The 23,644-nt window shown below is 31.6% G+C and overlaps 2 protein-coding genes across 2 annotated transcripts in view; one reads left to right on the forward strand and one right to left on the reverse strand.

The window, feature by feature from the left end:
• The first annotated feature begins 1,331 nt into the window (after positions 1-1,331).
• Positions 1,332-2,482, forward strand: Pfdn5 (prefoldin 5). Its single transcript, XM_070304959.1, has 2 exons — positions 1,332-1,652; positions 2,030-2,482. The coding sequence occupies exons 1-2, from the start codon at positions 1,442-1,444 to the stop codon at positions 2,314-2,316; spliced, it is 498 nt and encodes a 165-aa protein (XP_070161060.1). The 5' UTR covers positions 1,332-1,441; the 3' UTR covers positions 2,317-2,482.
• A 415-nt stretch (positions 2,483-2,897) lies between these two features.
• LOC138938276 (platelet endothelial cell adhesion molecule) overlaps positions 2,898-23,644 on the reverse strand; it is a 51,143-nt gene continuing 30,396 nt past the window's right edge. Inside the window, exons 2-6 of the mRNA XM_070305130.1 lie at positions 16,749-16,951; positions 9,723-9,858; positions 6,637-6,770; positions 3,632-3,866; positions 2,898-3,385 (exon numbers count right to left, since the gene is read on the reverse strand). Coding sequence (XP_070161231.1) covers positions 3,309-3,385; positions 3,632-3,866; positions 6,637-6,770; positions 9,723-9,858; positions 16,749-16,951 — 785 coding nt within the window. The 3' untranslated portion in view covers positions 2,898-3,308. The remainder of the gene's footprint in view (positions 3,386-3,631; positions 3,867-6,636; positions 6,771-9,722; positions 9,859-16,748; positions 16,952-23,644) is intronic.

Raw genomic sequence — 23,644 nt, forward strand, 5'->3', positions numbered from 1 at the left:
AAACAGAATTTTAATTTCATGGATAATTTATTACACTAAAATTTTAATTTTAATTTTAGATATTAATTTCTACAAAATTATATAACTGATTCTTAGCTAAAAGAATATAAATTTTATATAGGTTCTATTTTTTTTAGTAAAAAACATTACCAGTCTAAATTGGTAAAATAAATAATCGTGAATATGTGAGTGAAATTATTGAAAACTTACATTGATACGATTAATTGTCAATAAAATCAAAATTTAATCATCTTTAAATCTGTTTTTATTATAACTTGTAGAATGTAAAAACGAACTTCTTCACAATACATACTTCACAATATTCTAAAATTACTTATATAGATCTTGTAATTTTTAATAATTTAAAATTATACATGTTATTTTGCAATTATTATCGTTATGTTTATTATTGCTAAATATTTTTTAGAGGAAGAAGTCCGGAAATGCCAACTAGCGCAATAATTTCAAAATATTGACGCTTTGATAACTTTTAAATGATAAGCTGTTAAAGTTGGAGAATTGGGATGTTGAAAGTTTACTTAGGTATACCTATAATATATTTTAACTTTTACCATTTTTATACTCATATAAACTATTTTTCTTTAAATTGAAAACTATGATATCTGTCAATGATATGTTAATACATATTTACTGGCTTAGAATATAATATTGATCTCATCCTGATCTCCTATCTTATCCAACTGTGAATAAAATAGTTTGCAAACGTTTTCGCGAAAGAGAAAGTATTATTGACATATTAATATTAAGATTATAAATACCAATGATTTTGCATAATTTTTCCGTAAATAATTATATCATTTTCTATTTATTTACTTTATAATGTAATAAAAATGTATTATTATGATGGAAACAATGATTAGATATATTATTAGAAATCTCTGATTTCCCAGACAATACAAAAGTGCTAAAAGACATTTTAAGAATGTTAATGTTTAAAGTTCGATAAAGTGTCTGTAGTCATTTTTGAACGTCTTTTAAGGATATGTGTTGTTTGGGTAGTATTTTTACTTTAGTTTAATTTGAACAACTTACATTAATATTATATCTGCACATTCAGTCTTGCTGTTAAAAAATTAACGATGTTATGCTCTTTCCAGATCGGAGAATGATCCTACTTGTGGCTCATTCCCGAGCGTAAGCGGGCAAAAATCATATTGAAGTTAGTCGAATGAATCACAAATAGGATCATCTTCCGGTCTAGAAAGAGGGTTAGATGATTATCTCTTCTCTCGCGAGATGACACGCGTGTTGCGTGTGTATGGTAACGCCACCCGGTGGTATTTTAATAAATTAAGTGACAGGATGTTGAGTAGATGTGCCGTTGCCCGTGTTTGGTGATATCGACGAGCTTCGGGATCAATTAAGAATCATCGGAACATATATCTTCAGAATAATAATCTTTGATAATAACTACGTCAAGATGTCAGAAGAGGTTTCCGTGAAGCCTCCCTATGAGGTGATCAATTCAGCGACTCTGCCAAATTTGAATATCCAACAACTGACAATGTTTAAACAACAATTGGACAAGGAGCTCGAAGTGTTTCAGGATTCTTTGCATACTTTAAAGATCGCACAAAGCAGATTTCAAGAATCGGGTGCTTGTCTCGAAAAAATTACGTTGGCCGCCGAAGGTGAGTCATATAAATTCCACTTTTTAAAGTGCACATAGCTTTACGATAGTTTTTGGTTAAGACTCCCTGATGAGGTTAGGAAATGTGATTACTAGATGCTTATACTTATAAAACATACTTTATAAAAACAAAGTAGTGTTGAGAAAATGATACGATACGATTGAAAATTCCTTCGCATTGATATATAATTTAATTTCTATATAAAAAAGAATCTTATACTTTCTTTAACTATTTGGTTTTTTTATTGCCTGCAAATATATTCTTGTTTTAACGCATGCATAAGTTTGTGTGAATTTCTATTTAAGATGTAAGCGTTATAATTTTTGAGCACAAAAATGATAATTGTATATGATTCGTTATACATGGTGTATTTACAGGTAACGAAATATTAGTACCTTTGACAGGCTCTATGTATGTGACTGGAAAACTAGCGGAAGCAAATAATGTGATTGTAGACGTTGGTACTGGTTATTATGCAAAAAAGAGTGTTGATGATGCAAAGGACTACTTTAAAAGAAAAGTTGATTATGTAACGGAACAAATGGAAAAGATCCAGCAGGTTGGAATTGAAAGAACCAAATTGAGAGAAGCAACAATGGATATAATAGATGCAAAGATTCAACCTCATTGGGAGAAAGATCGTGGATTAGGATTTAGAAAGTGATAATTTTAAATGGACGATTTTATTTTATATACATTTCATCATAAATAATTCGTTATTATTTGCATCTATTTGGAAATCTTTGTTGAATCCAATTGCTTTGAGATATTACATATGAATGCAACTAATTCCGTGTACAATAGTAATAAGATGGTTTTATTTAGCGCAATCAAGGCGTATTTATTTTGTGATATCATCCTGTCATATTTCGTTTATTTGATTTCATCTATTTAATAAATCAATACAATGAATTTTTTTACAGAAATATGTGTTAATATATTTATTGTTGTTATGTATTTACAGAAAAATATGTGATACGTATTTACTTGTTTAAGTAAATTAGAATATATTCTTTATTAAATAGATTTTTTTTATAACTAATAATTGTGCTTTTATATATGATCAAGATAGATTAGTAATGTATTTAAAAAACTATTAATTGCTAAATAACAAATTTTTTGTGTTGAGAATAAGGGAGATATACTTATATACTAAAGGAGATTCAGGTTATTATTGAAAATCAATATAACGAAGATGAATTATTTATTCATATTTCATTGAAATAAAATGTCATTTATAAACAATAACAGTGTTTATCTATAAACATGACAGGACATATTGTTTGGCTACAATGTTAGAGAAGGTATCAAAATCATCATCAGAGAATAGAAAAGAGGCAGTACAATGTCTTTTCGAATAATCGTTGATAGTTTGGCGCAATACTTTGTTGGTCTATTACATAATAACATGACGTTATTTATTGGATTACAAATTCGCTCATAGGGCAGATGCAGATCGCATACATATAGATAATTCACTAAATTTTTATATCCTATTTACACGAATAACATACGCTCTCGGTATTTATTTCAACAAAAGATTTCTCTTCTCAGATTTTATTCCAGTTAATAATTTCAAAATTTTACAAACAATTTTTTTACTCCCTCCATCTCGATACAATCATGCGCGTAAAACGTATTGCAGAATTATTGATGTTATCTTAGGCAGCATACCAATAGTGTAGTTATGACAGTGATGTAAAAGTATTCTACGGGTCTCTTGGCTGCATTACCTGCAACGAAAAAAATATAATATATAAATAAATTAAAAGATTAAAATTAATCTTTTCTTTTAGAATAAGAGAGATAAAAGCTGAAAAATATTTATATCGTGTATATATATTTAGGAAAATATATATTGAACTTTTATGGATCAATATAAGTGAAAGAGATATATAAATTCTTCCATATTTTTTTTTAATTTACTAATATATTTACTAGAGTACATAAAATAATGAAAAGGTTAACCATACACCCACCAGTGTAGGAAGATTCTCGTGTTCCTAGTACAGAAGCCAATCTCGGACGTTCTTCTTTCAAAAATATATCAGCCTTTTTTTGATACAGATGAAAGACATTAGCGTGACAAATGATGTGTAATTTGCTGTTGCTGAAATTCTCTTGCATTGTTTCGAAATCCAATCCAGCAATCGTCATTTGTTGTTGATTGTCGCCAACTTTGTTTGTGATGTTCATGATAAAACTTGAATTTACCTGTAATAAAAAATATATTATATTTTACCATTAGATATAATTTTAAAGATTTGTCTGCTTTCTCTTTATACCCTAGCTTTTTTAATTCCGATTTTGTAAATAAATGTAAACGCATATAATATAGATTTTATATTATTCTTTATGCATAAAATCTTTTTTGTCAAATAACGCATAAGATACTATAAATATAAAAGTTATATATGTAATTGATTTCCATTTACTCGTTAATTATCAGCTCGACAATAGGATGCACTACTTGTAACTTTCTTTTTCCGAGCATAATAGACGTGTCAAGAGGTCATAATATATGATTTAAGAGTCTTTGAAATTAATTAGCTTTATGCGATATGCTCGTTTTACGACATAGTTACTGTGCAGTTAAGCTGCTTATTTATTGCAATTAAAAATTAAGAGTTATATATATTTCTAGAGAGACTGTCTCTCGTAAATAGCCCAATTTTATCATTATGTTATATAGAATTAAATCGTCTGATAGAGAATAACGCTATTTCAATTTTTCAAACGCTCATAGTTTTGCTAATTAGTCATTAAGATGAACGGTCTTTTAAAAAATTAACCGGGAAAACGCGAATAATAGATTAGGATAAGTAGGCATCTGGACATATCTCGACAATGATTAAAACTTGCGGAAGAACAGAATGGGGCGATGACGAGATATCACAGTTCATTCGTAACTGCTTCATGCCATTCGATAACGCGTCTCTTTTAGCAGCTGTAAAGGATTTGATTTGCGATGCATACGGCTATAACGATGTTTATCGGATTCTTAAAATACTCGTAAAGTGTCTTATTGTTAGATTACTGGCTTGCTATACCAAAGCTCCGGATTAAATGAAGTTTATCTAGTGCATATCGACATTGACTAGAAAATGATCCGCGAGAACAAAAAGATTCTTTATATTGTATTATTTCCTGTATTGTCTCGTGTATATTTACACGTGTAACGAAGAGCGTCTCGCAGATGAATGTGATTTTATCAATTTTCTCAGTCCTCTCAATAACGTCTATATAACTCCATCATAAATTGATGTCGCGTTTCCTGTTGTTTCCGTGAAACACGATTTCCGCGCATCCCTTTCGTGCGTCTCTCAGGCTATATTCACGCACGAGAACACGTGCTGTTTCGGCCTCTGAGGCCTCTAGGCTGACACAAGCTGGGCTCGTCGTGAAGATCGTCCGCGACGTTACACTTAACGCTTAATGCAGTCGATCACGTATAAGCAATTTTCTTTAATGGGAAGATAGAATCCTCCCAGTGCTTTCCGAGAGCGATTAAATTTTTATATGCACGCGAAGTGAAATAAGAAAGAAAAAGGAAAAGAAACTGTTGAACTTCTAAGCCATTGGCATTTTAATAATAGATAGATATATCTTAATGGCGTTATAATTTATATGCATTATTTTTTGGAGAAAAAAAAAGTTGCTTAAGCAGATCCTCTTTTACATATACTGATACTGATAGCAAATACAAATAGAGAAAATAATTAAGAGATTCTCTTTCCTTAGAAAATTATTAATATATTTTAAAAGTAAAGCTCTCTCTTGCTTTTCTTGGTAAATCGATACCCATAGCCTTTGAATGTGGTTTGGATAGCCGCTGTAAAGTGAGAAATTAAATTAGCGTTAATATATAAATAAAGAAGCCTATATTATCTCTTTGCTAAAATATACATGATAGATTAATATTACGAGACATTCTGTGTGCACATAATATTATGGGATATAATATAAAGAAAAGGTTATATCTCGGCGTCAAGAGTAGGGATCTACTCTTTGATAGGAAAAACAAAAAGAATGTCGACATAGGATTTTTATAAAAAATATATAACGAAAATATAGATTTGTTCGACGATGCTTATTATTCAACAGTAATTAAAAATGTATGGAAAACAATTGATAAAATATTTAAATTAGTAGAATGTTTTATTCTTTAGCGATACCACTCGTAACAATCGTGTATGTACATTATATATTTGTAAAAATTTAGTTTCTTTCTTCTCATTATTATACAGTATGTTTTCATAAAAAACAACTGAACGGAAAATTGGAATCTTCTAGATGGACATTCGCAGAGAGTTTCAGACAACAGAGCAATCTTAATATAAGATATGTTTATACGCCAAACAGGAATGTATAAAAATATGTAATAGCTATTAAGGGTGTTTCGCGTTAAAACGACATTTGTAAACGCGATGCTGGAGTTAGTAGAAATCAGACGTTGGAAAAACTTTTCAAACCGACGCGGCGACGGTGTTGTCAACAATGATGATGACAAGCATAGAAAGAAAAAAACAAAAGACCACAAAGTGAAATATCACAAGTGGATAAAATAACAGCATACTTTAAAATCGTTATTATCAACTGTTACGTTCAACTGAATGGCCTATTGGATGGAGTTAATAAACATGAAGCAGTGTTTCTCAATTCGAGGTTTACGATACGATACGAAAAACGTATCAAATGATCGAAATAAATTTAGTTTTTCCTATTTATTGCAAATTTAGCTACATATATTTTTATATATTAAATATGCCACATACGATATAATTTATATATTGTATAATTATATATAATTTATTTTTATTATCTTTCCTTAGACGTGGCAATGATTACTACAAAAGAAATTTAATTGCTTGACGAATGAAACTATTCAAGAATGAAACACAGGTCAAATTAATATTTATATATTTGTCATGAAACAGAACGATAAAAGAAGGTCCCCTGACACTTTTTACGTCTATCAACCTACCGGTATCCCATTGACAGTCCACGTCACGTTAGCCGGAGGATTTCCCGATGGTACCGTGCAGTTTCCACGTACAATGTCACCGACTGCATATCGCTTCTTCTCGACCAGCAACTGAGGATCGCCGTCTGGCAAACCTGAAATCCAAAATACCTTACAGTAATAATTGAATGCGATTGATGATCGAATACGGTTCTTATTGTAAGAGAAACGGTCTCGGCTATTGTTACGTGTGTTTCTTCGCTTTTTGTCGATTACAAAAACAGTCTTGGTACCGCAAAAGCGCCGTGATAGTTTGACAGTAGGTTCATTGTTCGCGGTATCAAGAAGCATGCCACGCAAAAATTGCGAATGCCATTTCTTGCATTATTTCATAATCTCGACAATCGAATAGTGTAGCGAAAATCTTTGTAAGACATATCATATATCAGTTTAAAATTGTTCATACAGTTAAGGATGATACGCTTATTGGTAAATACTATTTAACTTATTTACTGAATCTTAACATAATTTTAATATCAATGTGCATTGACAATTTATAAATTACACCAATACGTATTATTTTTTCTGTTGCGTAGAATAATAATTATTTATTTCTATATGGATAATATATTCTCTGATCACTTTTTATAAAATACATGTAATGTATCTTGGGAGATCGTTATATTGTCCGCAAAAGATGATCGATCCTTCTTCACTAGATAGACAGTCACGGTAGCGATCCGGTAAACCATCAAGGAATTGTCTCACTTCTCCGCAACAATTTCCGCCTCGGGCCGCTTCTTTCTCGCTTCTTTTAGCTTCTCTGTGAGTAGTCTCAAGGACACGGCCGAGGAATATTACCATTTTCAACGTATGGAACGGGATAATCGCGGCCGGTCTCGTGAGAACCGGGAAAAAGGAACAAGAGACGCACGCGTCCGTTGATTGTTCCTTAGCAATGGAGAGTCGGAGAGCGTACGGAGGGGGATACAATGCGAGATTCGAGTCCTCGATCCGCACACATAGTATCGAACTTTTACGAGCGATTCGTGATCGGAAAGAAGAGGCAATCATCTCGTCTCTTCAAAGGGGGATCGCTACCGTGTTTGCGGTGTCGTTAGGTAGACGCACGACGATAGCGCAGCAGCGGGGATAAGGAGGGAACAGTGAGAACAAGACCTTCTCTTCTTCGGTCTTCTTTCTTTCCACGGTTGCCGTCGTCATCGCCGTCTCTGTCCTCTCTACGATCTTCTTCTCTCTCCTCGCCTAACTGCGTTTTAATTGGGCGCGATTACGGTGACAATACTAGTCACCATGTAGAATAATCAACGACGATAATGAAAGAGGCTCGCGCGAAAGATATGCCGCAGGAGAGACGGAGAGAGCGTATCCGGTAGCGCACAAGGAGAATAGTCGTGGATAAAAACGGCCGAAAAAAAGTTTAACGGGTCACGATCGAATCCGCGATTCATCACGGACCCTCGCATATCCCGTTTCGTTCCCTCTTACCCTCCCCTCGCCAGCCGCCGTTAGCTATCCTCGAACGAGATGATAAAATGTTTTTATTGAATTTTAACAATGTATCCCCAACACACAGCTCGTAGTGGAATAGGTGTCATTTATACATGAAGGACGCCGCAAAAAGCCCTGTCTCGCAACAGATTGGTCGCAGCAATTATCCGCGTTACGAACGACAATCATACGAAACGATCGTGCGCGCCCGCCGAAACAACATTTAACCGATGGAATAGTAGTTATAAATTAACGATATCCATTTAACGCTTTGATGGCGTTAAATGACGCAATTAGTGGCGGCTATCTTTTTCAGCTCGAACGTATCGAAAGATAAGATGGGCGCAGGATTCAATAAGCATCGCCAATCGAATAATTTGCTGTCTTGCAGACAGATTTATTGCGTGCTGTTATCAAGGCTAATGACGCCAGCTTTTTGTCGTCTCGTAAGCAACTGCTAATAAGCTATCTGTAATGTTGTCGTTGATTATTCACTATGACAGAGTACCAGAGTATATACAATAATTGAAAATAGGCATAAATTATTGTATGTATCTTATTCATAATTTTATAAAGTGAAAGAAGTTGTTTTCCGAATGCTATACTTTTTTAAGATTGACAAATTGTGTGATAAGATTCGAAATTTATCAATCTCGTTATTGACACTATAAATCGTATAAAATTCAAAATTTATGAGAGCTAATAAAAACTGTTAAATCGATGCTATTATATAGATTATTATTACTATTCTTAATAAAATTATTAGGTCAACTACTATAAATTTTATAAAGCATAAGGCGAATATGGAGCCAATAATTGTTGATTCGATCAAGCAAACATCGTTGTAAATGACTTTGAATAAAAATAAATTGTTGTGTTATTTGTTATTGCATCTTTTTGAAGTAACGATTAGGTTTGTGTGTATAAACGCGCTACAAAATTGCAAAAAACTCGTTGCAAAAATATTACAAAAGGTATACAGGTTAACTGAGAGAAGTATATCCGAGTTTAATTTGTTTATGTTGTTCAACGCAAAACAAAAATTTGATATCGCGAGATGTATTCATTCACTTGCTGTAGATCATATATGTGTGTGAAAACAAAATAAAAATCTATTTTAAATTACATAATTACGTTACTCGCGATTTTCAAGTAAAATTTTATTTATTGTTTTTATCCGTTTTTTTTTTTTTTTTTTTTTTTTTTTTTTTTTATTTATAGATCATTATATACATATAAATATTATAAAATTGCATATTTCTTTAAATCTTTCTTATATACTTTCTATCACACAATGCTGCAATATTATTTTGTTAAAAGCTTTACTATATCGAAATTAATAATTAATTAAGTTCACGCTCACAGTTGATTATTTTGCAATATATTGAAAAAGAACCATTATTCTACAATATATTGTTATATTTTATTATATTTATAAATATGTACAAATCACATTAAGTTTTTGTCCTTTTAATTATGTACATATATTTATATTTATCTATGTTTGCTCAGCCATATGTTGGGCGTCGCTTTTCAGACCGTATTATGTAATTTTTATTCAGATGTGCAAAATACGTTTTTCTCAATATACTCACTTGCTACGTGCATGTAACTATAAACCATTAGGGTAGTAAACGAAGGAGAATCTCCGGAGACTTCGCAACGATATTTGCCAGTATGATTGGGTTGAATATCCTTCAGGACCACTTGATGCGTATCGCTTTGATTTATCTGAAATGTAATTCATATATATTACTCATGATAACAAGGACATATCCATAAATTATGAAATATATAATATATTCGCGATAACATTATCGTTAAATATATGCAATAATCGACAAAATCCTGCGATTATAAAATTGATGTTATTAAGGATGTATAATGTAAAATATTATCATAAATATGTATGTTTTATATGATATACTTTAAAATTATATTAAATCGAAACGTTTCAACAAATAATGCGCTTTACTTAATTCCTCTATTCTCTTATTCGAGATAATGTTTTATTTATTACCATTTACAAATTTATTATTATTACCATTTATTGTGTACTTACGCATTCATCGCTTTACTACATCAAATATAGCTAATAAAATACACGAATAACGATGAGTTTGTAATAATTATTTTTAAAAAAGTTATATACATATTTTTATATAAGTTTACATAAATGAAAATGCACACACATGCACCCATCTTTCTACAATTATTGTTTAAAGATAAATGTCGATAATTTTTTTTAAATCTCTTAAAAAATCTTAAAAGACTTGAAAAACCGTATTATACATGTTTTCTACTTTCTCCACAATATATCTAGCTCTAGGAAGATAAATTACATAATTACACAAGTCACTCCTATAATATTGTTGGCGATATTTCATCGTTATACCGATATCGCAACTATAAAGACGACGTTCTTTATGATGATATTTCACCGTGGCAAAATTATTATATATATATATATATATATATATATATATATATATATATTGTATATGTATATATGCCGTTAAAAAGATCAAGATTAATAACTCTCTTTTCAGAGTACTTTCATGCGAGGCAGCATGAAAAAAAGAGCGAGCTGTTTGGACGAATAAATTAGATATTTTATTTCGCTATAAGTGATTGTCAGCGATACTCTATCGGTGGACCTACTGAATTTTGCGTTAATTTAGCATTGACCACAGAATTGACCAAGTGCAGGATCGGCGAGTGCCATTTATTGCAAATCGATCGCACTCACTCGTCCTCACGCATTCGCTCGTCCGCGACAAACAATATCTCGCAACAGGGATTAATTGTATGTTGCCGATGGCAGCGTATAAATCACACAATTAATTTTGCTGTGGTTTGCTTCGTGTTTGTGACACCGACACGCTTATATGCCATATTACGGATAAGCAACGATATCATAGCGAAAGGAGATATAACTAATCTCCAAAGATATCTTTAGAGAAATCGTGTATACATATTGGAAGAAAATGTCAATGCTGTTACTATAATCTGATTATATTTCTATGTTGCTAGTTCGAGAACGGACATAGTGATAATTTGGATTAAAAAGATATTTCTTTTTCTACACACAAATTAATTTAAATAATTTATATGACAGAGAAAGCCGTGATACATTGCGACGTTTATTAATAATTATAAAAGAACATAAAATATATTCATTATTATAAACAAAAATTACTTTCTTACAAAAAAAATAATCTCTATCATTTCTCGAATGAGCGAGTTTCTCTCGAGATTTACATGATTAATCGTATTTAGCAGTACTCGAGCACTCCGGTATTAAAATAAGAAATGAAATAACATAAAGAAAATTTTGCCGATCTTAAATACTTTTCTTGTAATAATAAAATATTATATTTTTAACATATGTTTAATTTTTTATAGTATGTTACAAATATTTCTTACTATCTTTTGTATATCTTGGTATTATTTTTGTGAATCTGTCGTATATTCGGCTGCGATGTACCATATACAGCGACGTGACAAAATTTTTTCTGAATAATAGCCTAATTGTTTATATTTAATAACATTATTGTCAATCGCGTGACAGTGACGTGACTAGAGGGCTCTGATGTCAGAACGAGGTCCCGGCTCACACCGGGACCTCGTTCTCACATCATAGCTAGAGGGGGCAGGCAACGGCGTAAGGAATTCCGTGTGTTATTATTGTTCGAGACGCCTCCATATACACATATTATCTCTATAGATTCTTCCATATAGTATAATAAAATATATGATGCGTGTGTGAGCTATGTATGTGCGCGAGTAGACGTCTGTGCGTGTGTATGCGGTTAACGTCGGGAGTGCCGTGCAAAGTGCCGCGCGATCGTCGTGTTTTGGTAATTAGTGCGCGCGCGACCGTGATTAACCTTATTTTCGCGGGAGACTGTTACGTGAGTGCCACAAAGGAGAAGCGAAAGAGGAGGAGGAGGAGGAGGAGGAGGAGGAGGAGGAGATCAGAGAGGGATCGGACGACGGCGGAACAATCATGGCGTAATTTATTGTTTATTTTTTATTTTTTACTTGTGTGCACAAAATTAATATCACCGTATATTCCCTCAACAGACATTTGGATTACATTTTTCAAAATTAGAATTTTAATTTGTCAATTTTTAGAAAAGCTTATGCTCTTGAGATCAGAAATCTTCTTCACAGAAAAATTGCATAATTACTTTATTAATTATTTTAAAAGACAAATGAAAAATTCATTACGCGCAACGGTTATCTTTTGATATATTATAATTATTTTGTTATTCTTATTGCTATTCTAATTTGAATTATATATTTATATTTTACAGGTCAACGTATCGATGTTACAACTTTGCTGCTGCGCGTCACATCGGTGAGTGATGAATTATGTTTTACTTTTTATATGATATGGATCTATCACATTGATTTCCATTTAAATGATATTGCAAGAAGGCAAATAGCAAAAGACCAGTTAATTATAATGTTTTACTTTAATATACATATTCGTCCAAGAATAATTATACACGATAGTTATGACCTAATGAAATAATCGATCTTTTTGCACGTTCATCACACGTTTATCTGAAAAATCAGAATAACGACCGGATATATCCCGATTGAAGATCAATTGGCACGCTCACGCGTATAAAGGCAACAACGGAGGTATCGTTTTACTCTACGCCCGGATTACGTAATGTAGCAATTCAACAATGCTCGGTCTGATACGCTCACGCATAAATTCATCGAACTCGCTTGGCGAAATTAATATTGTTACTCTCTTCCGCGAAATACAAAACGGCCTCTATGCCTGTTTCTCTATGTACTGTTCTGCCGCGCTTCCCTTCTGCTTTATATTCGCAATCCCCTCGCATCCGCGGTCGCGCAACCACAATTCTCGAACTATATTTCTCTCCCCCGCGGCGAGTGCGTCGCGATTTATTGGCCAAAGTGTTGTCTGTACTTTCCGCCGGTAAAATCTAATCGGGAAACCATTGCGTGTACGAAAACGCTTCGTTGACCGAACTTGCGTCGGTTATCGCGGAAACCGCATAAGGGATTTAGTTAGTTTTTTTATCTTCCCCTTTTCAATTGAAAAACTCAAAAACATTGATTTTTCGACGGTTATTTTTATCCGTAACGGTTACATGCACCTGTGTCTTGTGTATAAAGTATTTAAGCTTCATTATCGTATAATAAATTAAAAGTCCATACAAATTTGAAAGTTTTTCGCGCGCGCGATAAATTTATACTTATCGTTAGACTTTAAATATCGCGTTAAAGGACAGAAAAAAATCTCCATAATCGATTACATAATTTAATAATGTTTTGAAAATGTAATAAAAATTTTTCTCTTATTAAAATGCCACGATATCAAACTGATTAAAAAATATATTTTATAATAAGTTATGAAAGATTTATTATATGTTGATAAATTAAAAAAATTAATAAAAACTGCGTAATCATTTAGCTGTTCTTTGTGTTAAAACAAAAAAAAAATTACGTTAAAACTGGGATATTAAGCTGCAATTAAAGCTGAAATATTTTGAGAGACTGTGTAAATGTTTTACTTTGCCTTTAATTTGAATTGAATGAAGCTGTTGAACTGTGCTTTAGTTTAGCTTGGATAAAGCTCTCTTTTAACAGCTTTTTTTAATTCGCTCCAAAAACATTAATTTTGAAGCCACTATTCCCTCTTTTTCGCTTACGACGCATACATACGCGAGTATGTGCATAGTTCGAAATATCGTATAGTGCGCGGATTGAATTCCTCTGTTTTCGTTTCTTTCTCCATCGAGATAATGGTTCGTGACCATTCTCGACCACGGGCGAGACGCGGTTATCGTGATAAATTCAAAGTTGTTTTTGAAATGTCGCGTTAAGATGAAGACGTTTCTTTTGGAAAGATTTCTCTTGTAAAATAATCTCATTAAAAGAAAATTTGTCAACAGTGTTATAAAGTTCGAGCAAGATTTCCATATATAAATTTTAATTTTATTATATTATTGTATGAATTATTGAATTCTCTATCATACATTTAGAATTACAAGGGTGATTTCTTATATAACTTTTTTATATAAATGTGCGGTTTGTAATGAAAAGCAGATTACTAAGCTCCGTTATAGCGAAGTGTTGGTTAGCCGAAGTAATATCTTTTGCATTAATAAAAGCGAGGTAAAGGGAGCATTCAGAAACCAGAGTACGTAACCGACCCATTTTCAAAATAATATTGAAATTTATCATGTTTGATTTATCACGCGAGCTTTATATGCATCCGTGTATACTGTATACGATATTATTACATCAAAAACGCAATGATAATGGAGTCTTTGATCGACATTTTATATCTGCTAGATTGCAAGGCAAAATGTGAATGCATTGTTTTCATTGGAATACTATATAACTCTTGTTTTTAACAACAAGTCGAAACGTGAGAAAACGATAGAAACTTTGACTTGAACAATTAAATTATTAGTTGATGAAAAGAATTTTGATAACAGCAAATCATGCAGTAATCGCGAACGATAAAGCTTAAAATTGAAAACATCATCATACATACGGGATTTTTACCTCGTAATTTACAGTTGTTTTTTGAAATAAATATTAAAGCTATTATCTGCAGTTATAATATACAATACATATACTGCTGCGGTCTTTCTGTATTTATAACACAACACACGTGGTTATATCGCAAAAATATATTTTGCGCAAACGTACGCTAATATGCCCTGTGTATTTATTAAGCGCAAAATGGACATTGGTAATAATTTCTGTCGCCGAATGAGCAATGACATTACACGAATTGTTATTTCGAGTATTTAATAATTTAATTTAACTGGTGCTACACAACATGCTTCTTTGATGCAAGAATACTGTAATTCTGTAATACATTTGCTGTTCCTATTTTGTTGAATTAATTTTCATTACGAATTACAACGATACAAGCCGGAACGAGATGTCACGTGTAAATGATTTTATTTTCCGAACGTAAAATGTGAGATTCGGAAATATATTTGTTCATAATATCTGCACATAAGAAATAAATGTATTTTATATTTGCTTGTTGCGATAGGAAAGGTATACACGGAAGAAAGGTGCGGAGTATGTTTTCTTCCGGAATAAATCGTCGCGCTAACGGATTTCAAATATTGAACAGCGAAACTTTAAAACGTGTTAGGAAGGGCAATGCGAATGGCAATGCGATTCGTCAATATCCTATACACTACTCCTATATACTTATTTGTATTTATTCTATTATAAAAATATCATTCGGTATATCCTGAAAGATTTTTAAGCACAATATAGTGTTTAAACTTAATTAGTTATAGATAAATTCATAATTCATATCTTAGATAAAAAAATCAGCTGTTTATGTTTCTCTGTATTCGATTGGGCAGAAAATATGTAACGCAAAATATATATATATATATATATATATATATATATATATATATATATTTTTTATAGACTTTCAAATTTCCGCTAAGCAATGACTATTCCTTTTTCATGCATATGCCAGATATGCGCTGCAAATATTCGTCTGCATATACAGAATGCAATCTGCCATGCGTTTTGCGCATGTTATAACATGAATGCCATTTCGTTTCACCGATATTGAGGGAAAAGGAAAATTGTTGTTTTACCGTAAAGTATGCTGAAACAACATTTTTAAGTTGAAAATATGATGCAATAATAAGAATAAAGTTATAAATGCTATAATTATGTTACGTAAGATGTCTCTGATATTAGAAAATATAATATATAAAAAAGTATAGGTGCATTTTTTTACAATATTAATTTAACATCGATTTTTCTAGGATAAAAATGTAGAGATAATTTTTCTTTTTAAATTATAAATAATTAAAAATAAAAGTTTTTTAAATAAAATATTTTCTTTTATATTATATTCTATCTTATAAATATTATGATAATAAATATATTAATTCTTTATGAAACATAGTAAAGATATAATGAAATAAAGATATAATAAAAATATAAAATAAATAAAAATAAAATAATAAGAGACAAAATTTGTGCAAAGATACACATAAGGAAGAATAAATTGTTGGTAAATTTTGAACATGTGAGTTTTGGATAGTCTTTTGCACAACTTTAATATTTACATGTCAGGTAGGAATATAAAACTTGATTCGCTAAAAACTAGGAATCAAATTTTAATTAGATACGACACTATAACGGGTGTTTGCAACTGAAATAATCCAATTGCGTATACCAAACTAGTGAAATTATATAAGAGCACGATTCTAATTAGAAATGATAGAATCCATTTTTATCAATACTTTCTCATGAATAAGCGTGAGAAGAAAGAAATTGAATATATATCGCATGCAGACAAAATTTACCAATTTTAAAATCAATTTGAAAGAAAATTATTTATAATATACATAATTATTATAATCCTGTAAAATAATTTATAGAAACTTTACAATATATAATTACAGAGTACTTGAAAAATTTTTTTCAGATTCGGATTGGTCGGCATATTATGATTAATATCAATAAATATTTATCTGGAAAACATTAATCTATTTCCTAGATGAAATAGTGTAGTATCAAATCCTGCAAATCTATATTATAGTTTATTGAAATCTTCCATTTAATGTATTACTTACTATGACTTTTGCTCCAAGTTCTCCAAATACTGCGATCGGTGGCATCTCCTTGGGGACATATCGAAAAAATTCTGAACCCTTGTACCATTTGACAGTGTAAAGGGTGTCCGATTGTAGATCGTATCTGCAGGACATGTTGACTGTTGTACCAGCTGCCACTGCCAATGGTATGTCGATCGATATATTGCGTAATCCATGAATGCCTAGAAACAGCAGAAAACGAGATTTTGCTATTGATTCAATTAATTACCTAAATTTTAGAAATTGCCCGGATATATTTTAATAACTATTTTGAAATAATTACTCTTTTCTGTGGTTTTCCTTATTATATGTATAGCTAAAAAAATTCTATTATATTTATATTATAATATATTTCGCAACTATGTTACTGATGTTTAATGTAACGATTGTTAATATACTCGTACGTAGAAATAGTGTTGTATACCACAATATATTAAAGAATGTAAAAAAGCCCATCAAATAGAAATTCTTTGATATTATCATACATTTTAAACAAATTTCATAAAGTTTCAGAAATGTTAGAAAAGCATAAATATATTTCCGAGCATATATTATATAAATACATGGTATAAGTATACGTGTATACGAACATGAGCAAAACAAATTTTATTGACAGGTATCTTTGCGTGTACATTCATGTCTAAAATATTTTTAAAATAGAAAAATCTCTCCTTGCAAAATTAGAATAAAACAAAGAACAATAGTTTTATTAGTTATTTATTTATCTCGCTTCTATCTCTATCTATCTTTCTCTCGAATCTTTATATTCGCAAAGAGCCATTTTCTTTGGATGTATAGAATTTGCAGAACACTGCTGATGTTTTAATACATTCATTTAAAAAAATTTAATTGTAAATTAATCAAAAAAATCTGTCATTAAAATTATTTTACACTTAGATATCTTGTTTAGATGCATTGAAATCTTTGTCAAATTTTTATAGTCCATTATGTCCACTATAATTTTTTATATGACTATTATACCATATATACTCCACGTCACATTGAATACTAACTTAATACTTCTTTAAAATTCCAATTGAAGTCAGTGGCATTTATCGTTGAATGCGCGTTCTTTGTTATATGTATAACGCTCGAAGAATGACGGTAATCCAGAGAAGAAAGGTCAACCCAACTCAGACAACAATATTCTGTCATATCTCGGCGGTATAGTTATTTTTTTTCATTAATTAATCAATAAATTAATGATGTGTATGTGTTCTGTATTTAGAATAAATATCGCAGAGGAATTTTAATCCTCTTTATCTGCGATTTTTATGTAGCTTTAATTACTTAATGATAATATAATAATCTGTTACCAAAACATGTGGTCCGAGCCGGATGAATATTTTCTTTTTTATGTTATGTACCGTTTTCATACCGAAAATTATTCTTTGAGAAGAAGAAAAACACATTGATAATTAATTAACATCTTACTTATTTTACATAATGATATAATGAAATAACAGATATATCGTAGTTGTCTTTATGGCTCGTCTGTATCATTGATTATCCTGTGAATTATACGAAATCATATTATGTATTCCAGAAATAAAATCACGAAAGCTTACTTTTATTTTGTTTCTAACAAAAAAAGCAAATTGTGCGCGATGCTTATCTTATAATAACTTAAATGAACAAGTGCTTAAACTTTCAATGTAATCCGGCCACTTTCAACGTTGTTCACTCCGAGGATTACAACTGGCAAACTGGCGGAAAGGCATTTTGCCAGAAAACGCCGGTAAAGATCGCGAAAAATAACATCACGGCCGTCGACTTTTAAGCATTCATTGCGTACTTGCTTAGATCGAATTTGAAATTTATTACTATTTCAGTGCATTTTACGCGCGCTCTCACGTCATGCATTATTCATCGAAAGTTTGGATCACTGCGCCTTAAATAAGTCGTTATTATAGTAAAATCTTTTTATCAAAGATTACAAAATCTTCAATTGAAAGATCAAAATCTTTACTTGACTTAAAAAAATACAACAGATTTATATAACTAACGGGATGATTTATTTATATATCTCAAAAAAATAATTTTACTCAAGAATATATTATACGTAAGACGATTTGTACGATTTTTATTGTACTTTGGTCCGGTATAACTCAATTAATATGCATGCAGGATAGGTGCTGCGGACATTTAGCGCTATAAAATATCAAATATGTTAGGGAGATGTCGGCGCTATGAACCGAAAAGCGCTATACATACAAGTGTTAGCAAAAGCGTGTTACGTCGTTATAGCAAATTTCCAGCTCTTATCGGCGACGTTGCTAAAGATCTCCGTTATTGTTCCGGCTTAAACGAAAAAAAATCTAACCCGAAGAGATTATATATTTCACTCGGTATGCAAATTTGCGAGATCAGCTACCATGCAGCGAGCGTGCCGTGGACTCGCAATGGCAGACTAACGCAAAAGTTTAATCATTAATTAACAGTTCTTTTGGTGGATCCTCTTCAAATTAATTATTTATGACTTGATCTATCGGTACTCATTGTGTTGATAAAGTAATTAAACGATAATTAATTAATACGAAAAGTAATTAATCTGGAAATTGGATGAGACGGGAGGGGGATTTGGGTGGGGGGGAGGGGGATTTGGGTGGGGGGGGGCGGGAGTTAGAAGACAAGGAAAAGATCATGGTGACGTGTCCTTTAATCGTGAAATGCATTCTAATAACAGTATATCTGAACAATTTCCTTGATGTCAAACATAACGGTCGTAAATGCACATGTTGAGTATTCTAATAAGCATGAGATTGATGTGACATATGGGAAAAAAATTAATATCGTAATTACGGTGACGAAAAAATAAGGCGATTTTCTGTGTCGCTCCTTCTCATTTGCGATTGCTTTTAATAACCGTAATATAATCGGTATCATTTAAGTAAGCATGTTTCCATTCCCTCTGACAGAACATCTCCGTCTCAGCAAAGCGAAAGTTTTTCACTTACAGAGACGCGCGCCTCTTTATCACTAATCACCGCACAGTTTTGAACTTGGTCGACGTATTAGAAGAGCGATGCGTAATTAGAAGCGGTAATTGGAACGTCTGCTCCGCGAAGTTTCACCGTTGGGCTACGTATAATCAGTTGTTTGGTCTCAATGCACGCGGATGCAACGGCGCGCTCGCGGATCGCTGCATCGAGATTTAAATACCAGGCATTCACTAATCACCTCGCTAATCCTTAATTACCGCTCCTCGGTAGGAGAGCGCGATTGTTATTCGCATCGCGGCTTACCGTACTGCGGGCCTTCCGTTTTTGGAAGACGAAACCTTCCCATAAATAACGGCAGCGCCGAGACAATGGCGTCGTATAAACTCGCTCTACGAATATATCCGGCTAGTCTTAAATAATCGCGGGAATAATAAAGAGCCCACGAGTGCATATTCAAACAGATTCGAAAGCAGATTCTTTGTAACTTTTTTTTTTTTTTTAATCTTCCTTTATGAATTTATCAATTGTCGCGACAATAGAGGCAAAAATATAAACAGCGAAGCGTGGCAAACCGTACGCACCGAATATTCCATAATCGAATGTGAAGCAAGCAATAGATTGAACACATTAATCAGCTAATATAAGGGCTGCGACAACTTAATAAGCAAAGCGGAGTGGATGTTTATCATATTGCATGATATTTGTGCGAAACACTATTTGACTCAAAAATCTACGTAAAATTCTTTCAAGCAATTGATTCCGAAATAGATGACGTTAGTCGGTTTTTTACGATGTTGGAAGAAATCAATACGGCCGTTAGTACCTATATACAATATATTCGGTTTCGCGTATTCCATAATAACTATATTGGAACAATCGACTTCGAAATCAACATGCGTGTATTCCATTTAAAAAAGCAATTCAAAAAATAATTTAAACCATTTATTAATCAATATTATATGGGATATCAAAATCACTTATATACATTCAATAGAACGTTATTTATATATATATATATATATATATATGTATTCTGATAGCTAAGATATATACGCAGATATGAATGTAATAATATGCAATAATAACAATATTAACACAAGGATGTATATAGCGTATATATTATAATAAGCAATTAGACGTTATACGCGAGTTATGATTAAAAAAAGCAATTATACTATGATTTGCGCGACTGCGTTTTTCAAAGCGTATATAAGTGCTGTGTGCAGCTTTATATATATATATATATATATATAAAATATATATATATATATATATAAAAGTCTTGAAGTCGTGAAATAATCTTAAACTTTTAATTGCGGCGTAATTACTTATACGTTCGCTGATGTGTGATTATTCAAGAAGCCTTTTGCGCATTATATGCATATCTCCACAGACAGATATCTTACAGACATGAGGCCGGAAAAGCCAAAGGCGTAAAGAGCCTGTGCTCTGAAATGAGATCCCTTTCTTTATTCGAAACTCAACTAAATGAAAAACCCATCCTCGCGAGAGAACGTCAGCTATAGAAGCTTTTATTGTTTCATGAAAGCAGGGAGGGAAAAAGAGATATTGAAAATACGCGTTGCAAAAACCTTTCACTTGGCGAGCTCTCACCGATCGAATCGCGTATCAAATGAATGAAAGCTGCACGGACACCTCTTTCCACCTTTTTTAGAACTTATTTAACAAGCTGACGTCGTATTCCAGAATTTATATAAACTCAATCTTTCAGCGAAAAAATTTCTTTCATTACTCGCAAAACCGCGTAGAATACACAATGAATTTGGAATCTTACTAATGAATCTGTTAAAATTTAATGCAGACATTTTGTAATATAGGATATCAATTTACAAGACTTAACAAAAATATTGATTCTAATTTAATCAAAAAATGTAAGTATGATTTAATACTTCCGCCAATCTCTTTATATCGTAACTCTTTATGAAACTCTTCTTTGAGAAAATACATTTTCTTCAAAATTATTGTCTTCCTTTTTTTTCAGTATTCTTTTCAAAATTTAATTAACTCATAGAGAGAGAAAGACAATTTATTTATAACAGAGTATATTTAAATTAATTTATGTATTTATGTGTATTTTTGATTTATAAAATATGCTACTGTGTAGACTATGCATGAATTTTCTGCTCTCTTATTTTCTCCAATTGGTTTACCTCGACATTCTTTTTTACATCGTCATTTTTATAAGAAATTAAATTATTTAGACGATATAATCAGTTATTTTAAGAACAAAATTAATACTCGCACACATAGAAGATTAAAATATACGTCACAAAATTTATCTCCCTGTGAACTGAAACTTTATTTTTGTGTTTAAATACTTAAATAAACTCTTGAATTATAATACAGTTAATTTCTGGTTACAATAATTGAAAACATAAATGGAACGATTTTTTATTTTCAAATAAAAACCGCCATTAAAACAAATACAATATCAGTAGTCAATTATAGTACGAAAGTTGGGAAAGATTGATATTTTACTGACAAAAATCAGTAATATATCAATGTTCGATAAGACTGTTTCTTCTGAATAATGTTAGGTGCAGTATGAGATGTATTAATTTCACTGCAGATGAATTAAAAATGCAAAACTGAGTCGGCAACATTTCATTCAGTACGTTCAAAATGTTCGAATTAATGTACTCGATTATACATGAATGATTGATTTGCAGGGTGAAAGCAGCGCAAAAATATTAACACTTTGCGATCGATAACACAGTACTGTGTTCCCATTTTTAAAATTTTGCTACCATTAATGTAATACTACTTATGAGCTAAAGCTGATATACATATACTAGACTATTATACATATGTATAATAGACTACGAGCGCGCTTGCCGTTTGGGATTAGCAGCGAAATATTTAAATAGATATCGGGATAAATTAAAATCTCTTGGAACATGTTGATTGATCGAATAGCTTGAAGATATTTTCAGAGCCATTGAATATTCTATAAAGTTACTCGAGTCAATTCGATTCGCGTTTTGAGTCTTCAAATGCGTTAAAATTCAAATGTAAAAATTCAAAGCAAATGCTAGCATGCATCTATTCCATTGAAGCGCGTTTTAAAGAAAATGTTCTGTTTTATTGATTTAGTTGATCGTGAGAACGCATAATTTGACGATTACTTTTTCGCATTATATTTTTTACTTCCGCGGCGCTACAATTCCGTTACGTTATTCAACGTACAATTGAAATTTGCCTTGTGCATTGCCGGCAGCAATCAACTTGCTGCCATGTGGATGCTTCTAATGATAAAAGTGATTACTTGGAATTTGTAATTTAATCGCTTACACATACTGTTACATTGTAGATCGGAACCTCTTATGCCGCGTTTTCGTATCACACCATTGTCTTGCTGGAGGAAAATGAGTTTCAGTAATTCTAGGCAATAATGAGCAAACCATCTATCTCCATCTTTCATTGTAGGAGTGACTCTGCTCTTATTTTCACGCACAAAGTGTAATTTCTTACCGTACCATCGTACTCTTTATTCTTTTAATTACAAATAAATCAACTTTGTCTATTTTATCGATATTTATATATCGCCTGTATGCGTATTGTAAAGTAAATAAACTCACAGATAAGACATATTTCGATATTTTGAAATGATCATTTTGCATTTTTGTATGGGATATTCTTAAATTTTTAATTTAATATTTAATGCTGTAGGAAAAAATTGAGAATTACAATTATCACACACATAAAGTAGGAAATTCTTAAATTTAATGTTTATTTCACAATAATGTTTTTATTATGGTGCAAACAATAGCTTATAATTTCTCTCAATTTGGAGATATTTTGAGAATCGATTCTTGTGAAATGTCTCGTAAATGGTTTATCTTTTCAACTTTCTCCGTACAGCATACAATTATGCTTCGCGAAAACTTTGAAAAAGTATTGTTAAGATTTCGA

The sequence above is a fragment of the Polyergus mexicanus genome, unplaced genomic scaffold (genome assembly GCF_030449975.1).
Source record: "Polyergus mexicanus isolate NDT 795.1 unplaced genomic scaffold, iyPolMexi1.0 SCAF_12, whole genome shotgun sequence".
NCBI lineage: Eukaryota > Metazoa > Arthropoda > Insecta > Hymenoptera > Formicidae > Polyergus > Polyergus mexicanus.